Source organism: Coccomyxa subellipsoidea (assembly GCF_000258705.1).
Source record: "Coccomyxa subellipsoidea C-169, whole genome shotgun sequence".
NCBI classification, from domain to species: Eukaryota; Viridiplantae; Chlorophyta; class Trebouxiophyceae; family Coccomyxaceae; genus Coccomyxa; species Coccomyxa subellipsoidea.
Window position 1 is genome coordinate 659,153 of NW_005178019.1, and position 7,801 is coordinate 666,953.

The 7,801-nt window shown below is 51.6% G+C and overlaps 1 protein-coding gene across 1 annotated transcript; it reads right to left on the reverse strand.

Moving 5' to 3' along the window:
- Positions 1-474: 474 nt before the first annotated feature.
- Positions 475-7,556, reverse strand: COCSUDRAFT_68329 (hypothetical protein; the record flags this gene model as incomplete). The annotated part of the gene is made up of 13 exons (XM_005642895.1): positions 475-930; positions 1,211-1,270; positions 1,771-1,861; positions 2,256-2,401; positions 2,855-2,986; positions 3,148-3,308; positions 4,017-4,191; positions 4,897-5,079; positions 5,601-5,759; positions 6,231-6,317; positions 6,706-6,819; positions 7,161-7,358; positions 7,536-7,556. 13 exons carry the CDS (start codon positions 7,554-7,556, stop codon positions 835-837), a joined length of 1,623 nt encoding a protein of 540 aa, XP_005642952.1. The 3' UTR covers positions 475-834.
- Positions 7,557-7,801: the final 245 nt, after the last annotated feature.

Here is a 7,801-nt window from a genome sequence, read left to right on the forward strand (position 1 = left end):
GGTGGTGGGCGTCATGTCCGGCATTAGGAAGACTTTGAGCAAGATCGAGGTGTCACAGGACTGGGGCCGTGGGAAGAGCATGATAGGTTCGTGGTAGACTCCTCCTCTTGGGGCTGGCAGTGCTCATGTGGAGCCTGCCTTGCCTGCCTGCAGTTGGTGACTTTGTCTTGAGGAGCAGGTAATGTGTTTCAACGGTGGCACTTGCTGCAGCATGGGTGCAGCATCGATAGTTGGGTTAGCGGGATAGTTGTCAGCATACAAGATGTCAAGGTGATGGAAGACGCTCAAGTCTTCTGCATAAGTGTGTTACGACTCGTTGTGCTGAGAGGGCAACAGCATCCCTTTACCGAATGGCAGGAACTTGTGCTGCAAGAATTTGTAAGCGAGGTGCAAATTTCCAATGCTCACACACTGGTGTCTGAAGAGCCTATTGTTGTATGTAGTTCTGTCTGGTGTATCGCTGCGCATTCTTTTGTGTGCACACGTGTCATTACTGCATCATTACTGCATGTGGAATTCCTTGTGCCCTTGCAAAGAGTATATCAGCTGAGCGTGCCACGTGCTGCAAACCTAACGAGTTGTTGCGTCTGGGATCTTCCGTTTTGTTTTTGAGTTGCTCGCTGTAGCAAGGCTGTTATGCCAGTATCCCTGAGCAAGAATGGTAGAATGTGTTTCGTGTACAACGCCATTTTTCCTAAGATCCCCAGGCGCGCCAAATCAGGCAGCAGCGGGCCCCTCAGCCTTCATCAGGGGTGATTAAAAGAACCCTATCATCAATTATCCTTCAGCCGCCGTCAGGGGTGATCAGTAGAAATCCTGACATCAATCACCGCTTCAGCCGTCATCGTAGCGGAGGTTCTGCTCGGCCCGCTTGTCCAGTTCGGGGTCGGCCAGTGCGGCCTCTGCATACTTGCGCCAAATCTGTGCCGCCTGCGCATGCCAGCTGTCATCACCCGCTTGCACTAATTCCCTTCCCTAAGATCCACCTGTCCCTCTGGCGGGGTGCGTGTAATTTTGAGCACCGTGCCAACGGCTGCTTGGGTCTGGCGTGTCCATCAATGGGTGGGATTGGCAGAAGCCTGCACCTGCAGTTTGTCCGCAAATGCACCCTGCCTCTTGGCAGGAACAGCATGCAATAAACACGATAGAAGCGCCACCTAATATGTTCGTAATCAATGGTTGATCAATCATTGAGAATGATGGATCGCACCCGGACATCCATGCCCAGAGCATGCGTGAGGCCTCGCAAGATCATGACGGAGCGGCCGACCTGCATACCACACACAACGGTGTGACAGATCCCTTCAGATTCCACCATGCTTCTGAACCCCTGAGGATGATTCCACAATGCTGTGATAGCCTGAACGCTAGGTGTGAGCCCAACGCTGCGGGGTCCTGCAAGCCAATGTAGGCCATATACTGGCAAAGAGCCCTTTTCTGCTGCATGGATGCAAGGGAAGCTTAAAGAATGCGCAGCCCAGCCAACGCTGCTTCCTATGCGCACTTCATACTGGAAAGCGCACAGTAAGTTGTCGACTGTATGCAAGATACGCACAGAAGCTGCACTAGAAGGTTGCCAGTCACACTTGCTTAAACTAAGAACCAAGGTATCGGCCTCTTTGTCCCCGTGCTCCCAGCGAACAGTGCAGGCCCAAAATCTGAGTTGGTGCAAAGGTTTCAAGCAACTTTGTAATCCAGAGAACACTGCCATGCAGAGTGAAGCTGTTGGCGTGCAGTGCGTTGTTGACCTATGGAAGAAAAGGGGTGAACCTGGAATAGGTCCTGGGGGAAATGCGCGAGTGGAATCTTCTTTATGGTCGCCTCCGCCGACAGTGGGCACACCAGCGCCTCCGGCATCGGCCTGCGCAAATTTAAAATTCACATTCAGATTTAACAAACAAACTTGTATGTCATCTTTCACATTGGTGTTACATGCCGTGCACTTGCGAGGCAGCGCTTTCTCCTGTCTTCTGGCGGTCCCTCTGCCGTGATGTCTGCATACCTCTTTCTGCAACTTGAATACAAGGCGCCCACAGCTGTTGGACGCCGTTTCTCAAGGGCGCTTTGGCAGCTGCACAGGCTTCCTTGCCCTGAGAGACTCTTCCAAGGCTAATTGACCTTCTAAGAGCAGGTCTATTGCGAGATTCTGCAGAGAAACAGACATGTGCAAAGTTTGCACTGCAAACGAGGTGCCCAAGGCTTTTGGATGTCCTTTCAGCAGATGGATAGCGCAAGCATGCCAGACTCTACTGCACCTACTTGAGCTGCCTAGAGCTGGTGTGCTCCAAAAGACGGAAAAGAAAAGTACTTGCCTGACATCAAAGATTATGTTGGCGACGATTGTCACGAGCAGGGGGTCGGCTGCTTTGCCGTCCAGCCCCTTGAACTCCATGCCCATGCCCTGCATGCATGCAAAGATTCTTAGGCAATGATGAGCAAGCGTATTCCTGCCTGGCACCCGCGAGAGGATCTCACCATTCCAGCACTGGTGAACAGTGGTTCCTGTCTGGAAACCGCGCGTGTGATTTGCGGAGAATGTGTCGCAGCATGCAGGGATTGTCGAGATGAATGCTGGCAAAAGTCTTGAGGATGCTTGTTTGCTCTTCTATTGCACGAGCACAGCTAAGTCTGCAGGTCACAGAGGACTTGCCAGTGTCTGGGCAGTCTCACTGGAGATGAGGGGCACACAGAGGGAAAGATGTCACAGGGAACACGCCAGATCATTCCTTTGCCATTTGCATGCCTGCTTGCGAGTCTGCCTGGCAGCATCATTTGAGCAGCATATTCTTGCTAGTCACAATCGGTGCACATATTTCAGGCTGGTGGTCCATTCTATGCAAGGAATGGAGCCCACCTTCAACGCTGCAACGACCCCTGACGGCCAGCCCTTGTCGAGGGCAATAATTAGCCGCGCGAGGGCTCGCTGCCGATGCGCCGTGAGCGCCTTGCACTGCCCAAAGTCCAGCAGCACCAGCGTTCCATCCTCCTGCATTTATTATTTTTAGGGTCCAGGAGTGAATGGGGAAAAAAACACCTCTGCATTGCAGATTCACACGCATTGTGCAATTCCTGAACTCTGCCCTGTTGGCAGGAACAGTGCAGGAACGGAAGAAGTGCAAAAACGGCAGTTTATTCATAGACTCTTACCTGCAGGAGCAGGTTGCCGGCGTGGGGGTCGGCTTGGAAGAGCCCCTGCTGCAGCATGGTGCAGCCGAACGCATGCAGCAGGTTAGTCACCGCACGCTGCGCACGCTGGCGCACAGCTGGCGCCAGCACGGCCGCCTCCAGGATGCGCGAAAAGGGAATGCCTGCGCATGCGCAGATACGCTCAGCAAATTTATTTTTTGTTGTTGTTGTTGTTGTTGTTGTTGTTGTTGTTGTTGTTGTTGTTGTTGTTGTTGTTGTTGTTGTTGTTGTTGTTGTTGTTGTTGTTGTTGTTGTTGTTGTTGTTGTTGTTGTTGTTGTTGTTGTTGTTGTTGTTGTCATCAGCCTGTATTCTTTTGTGTAGAGCAATTACTTTTCTTTGAGAGGCTGCCGAACCTCAGACATGAGCCCTTTCTCAGTGCCTCACAACCACATGCTGACCAGTAGGCCTTGAGCGGCTCCAGCAAAACATCTGCTTGTGGCAGCCTTTCATTAGTTCCTTTCTTTCATCCTTTCTACTTGCCGCAAGTGACAGGCTTTTAAACCCTTGCGCACCTGGCATGCGTTGTATGACGAGCAGCTTCTGAGAAGATAGAGCCATGAGCGGCTCTGGCAGGATCACTCCCTCAATGCCAGTGTATGCTTCAAAATCTGATCTATATTCCCTGCCCTGCCATCAAAAGAAATGATGATTCTAAATGCACGCACCAGGTTTGAGTTGCATGACGAGCAGCTGCTGAGAAACAGTACCATCAGAGGCTCTGGATCGATCACACTTCTGCCACTGGTGTGTACCCATATTGTGAATTCATTGATTCTTTTTACATCCTATTTACCTCTCAAAAAATGCAATGATCTTGTAGTGCACTCACCGGGCATGCGTTGCATCACGAGCAGCTGCTGAGAAGACAGAGCCATAAGGGGCTCTGGAACGATGACGCCTTCAATGCCCGCGGCCTTGAGCCGAGCAGCGATGACTCGCATCAGCCGGGCCTCGCGCAGAAAATCAAATTCCTTGGGCACCGTTTCGCGCATCTCCCCCAGGACCTGCGGGGGAACGAGGGATTTATAACCTGCGTTTGAGCCCCACAAGGCGCCAGCTGTGCACTGAATACTCTACGACAATCTAGAGAAACAAGGGAAATACACACGGGAGATACATCGATAAGCAGCATGCTGCGAAATGTAACACCAGGCCGTTGAGAAGCGTTTGGCAGTAGTTTCTGGCAAATTCTTACCCCACTACCAGGGCCTTTCCATGCAGTAGCTGGACATTCCACCGCCGCATAGACAAGGAAGGGACTCGAGAACACAAATTTTAGAAGGCAAGGAGGCACAGGGAACACATCAAAGGGCAGCGTGCCCCGCTCAAAATGAGCAAGGCGGCCGAGGTGCGCACATCATGTGATTGATGTCTGTAAGGCTTTAGTGTCCAGACTAACCCTAACACCGTCTAGATACGGAACATGGGAGTATACGCACGGGAGATACGTCGAACGGCAGCGTCCCCCGCGCTAAATCCGCGAGGCGGCCGAGGTTGCGCACGTCACTGTACATATATTTCCAGTGTAACAGTCAAACCCTAAAGCCGTCTAGAGAGGGAGAAGGGAGATACACGGGGAATATATATAACGGCAGGGTTCCCTGCCCAAAATCCGCCAAGCAGCCACATTTCTCCACTTCACCCCCGCCACCAAGTTCCTCAATTTGTACAACCCTAACCGTCTAGAGAGGGAAAAGGGAGATACGCACGGGGAAGATATCGAACGGCAGGGTTCCCCGCACAAAATCGGCGAGCCGGCCGAGGTTGCGCACGTCGCTGTCCATCAGGCCCTTCATGTCGGGGTGCTGCACTTTCAGCACCACGCTCGGACCGTGCCGCCAGCGCCAATTCAATTCTGATATCAACCCCTTGCTCAGCACCGCGCCGTGCACCTGCAGGCAACAAGGATTTCCCGCTAAGAAAAATTATACTTCATTGCCTGAAATGAAAGGGGTTTGGATGCTGCTGCAAAGGGGAAAGCAGCAAGGGGCCCCCCGTCCGGTAAGCACCGCGGTATGCTCCTGCAACAGCAACTCTTGCAACCTCAAAAATATATATATATCATACTTTGTAGGCGCACTCCCTGACCAATGCACATGATGGCAGCTACAAATTTTTCAGTTGTTAACCCAGCTACCCAGAGGTCGCAGCACTTAAGAGTGGGTTGAGCGCAATCTTGAGATAAACCGCAAGCAAATAGGCGTGCATTCATGCACAGACAAAAGAGGGGGCAATTTTCTGGGCGGTCTGCGTTTCATTGAGCAAAGCCCAAAACATTCTCAAAATTGATACAGCATTCAGATTCCTTCATGCGCTGCATTGGGTTGAGCACCCGTGCAAGAAGCCATGGGCGGGGATTTGACACTGTCCAGGAAAGCATCTCAAGTCTTCTCGTGAGCAAAATTCTGAGAACCATCCAAGTATGCTGCATGGGGTTCCGCGCCTGTGCGATGGAAGCAGAAGCCATGGGTGCAGGTTCCACTGTCTCTAGGAAAGCTTCCATCAGTGCGGGCTGCCCGTGGAGCGCCCTCAGCTGCCCGGCCGGGCTCTCCTGCAGATCCCTCAGCAGCGCCTGTTTGACAGTCACAGAACTACTTTGTGACAAGTTATGACACAGATGCCTCCATCTTTTCCAGTTTTCAAAAGCCATTCACGAACATATTGTCTGCATTCCCCACGGGGACAGCCTATTTCTGCTTGCAAACGGCATTGTTTGACCTTCGCGGATTGCGTCTGTTGCCCGAAAGGATCTTGAGTAACACATGGCCTTTGTCACAAGGCAGCTCTGGTTGACTGGACCCAAGTATGAGCCTGTCGCAAGTGTCATTGCCAGAGAACGTGATGATATTTGCGCTTCAGATGACATACAGGTCATTTGTATGCCAATTCCTTTGTTTGCTTGCATGTATGCATGGAAGATTTCAGTGCTGCTGACGGTAGCTTCACTGCTGATCCACCCTTACTGCACATGTTATAGGCATCTTAACACTCGTTTAATGACAAGAAAAAAAACTGGTCAAATCCCTGAAGTAGGCATGCGCACCCGTTGAACGGCGTGCCAGGGCTTGGGGGGCATCGAATCGAACATGGCAGACAGCTTCCTCACCCAGGGAGCCGGCATGAAGTCGCCCTGGCACAACAGTAATATTACTAAGATATGTAAGATTATAATAGAGTACCATCGATCAGCTGTGCTCACAGCAACCAAGCAATCACGCGGTCCATGACAATATGAGCAAGAGAGAAAATACCCACCTGCCAGATGAACTATCAGGTGGCTTGAAAGGAGGATGAGCATATGTGTGAACAGCATCCAAGAGATCACAGCAACCCATGACAAATATAAGCTAAGTCGAGAATATCCATTTGCCACGTGAAATGCTGCATGGTCTGTAGGCCCACACCTTGGTTGCCGAGATATTCACAGATCACGAGCTGATGATGCTGTACGTATCGACAGCATCCGACAATGATCCAAATGGCAGAATGACCAGAATAAAGGGTCTGAATGCCCGCACCTTGGAAGCCAGAATCTGCGCGCTCTTGACATACATGCCAGAGAGGTCCAGCAGCATTTCGTATACCGCTGTTCCCTCCGCCTCATGCCTAACAGCCCACTTCCTCTCCACTTCCTGCAGCCATGCATGCAGCTTTGAATTGCAATTCAAGCAACAACGCTCCGAGCTGCAGTGAAACTGTTCTTAAACTGGCATTCATGCTCCCTGAAATTGCAGGCATCCTTCCCTTGGAAGTATGACAGGGCAAACGCTGCGATTTCTCATGCAGCATACTGGTCCCTGTAGCATCCTTCTATGTTTGTGCAAGTATATGAGTCAAAAGTCCAGCTGAATGAGCCTTTTGAAGGCCCAAATTCAAAAGCTTAGTTGGTTTCAGCTACAGAAGGCTCAGCTACAGCTACTGAAGAACAATAAGAGGTGTGTAAGGAAGTCCTCAATACTGAAGGGTGACTCACCCGCGCAGTATAGCCCCGGGCCTCCTGGTAGCGCCACTTGGTCCAGCGGCAGCGCAGGTAGATGGGCAGGAATTGGCGCCACATGCGCACGGTGCGCGCCAGATCAGGCGCCAGCCAGGCTATCAGGGTTTTGAGCACGGTGACCCCCAGAATTACCCCCCCATATTTCTCCCCTGCCGCCCCGAGCGCTCCAGGCACCTGCCGACAGCATGGCCGAGTTAGTTGTGCAGTTTTGAACTGCAGACATTTCTTGCAAAGAGACAAGGTGCAACTGCAGGCGAGCTGCAGGTAAAGGCTGCGGCGACTCCACAGGCCAATACACAAAGTTGCAACATTCAAGCGAGACACAGTCATGTCTTGGCACGGTGCACATACATCAAGATACTTGTAGGCCATCGCCAGCTAGGACAAAGTGCAAAGGTAGGTCTTAAACCTGTATGTGCAAGAGGAGGCAAGCTGTGATGCTCTGCACCGAAACTTGCACCCGACATGCGTTTCAGCTGGGAAAGGATTGAGGCAGAAGAAATCTTCCTCTACTGCCTAAGAGTTAAAAGGCTGGGATGTCCTGCTTGGACATTTGCCAACCAGAAGGATGCTAGTACACAGAAGGAGGCCATGAGAGACACCATAAACGCTCTGAA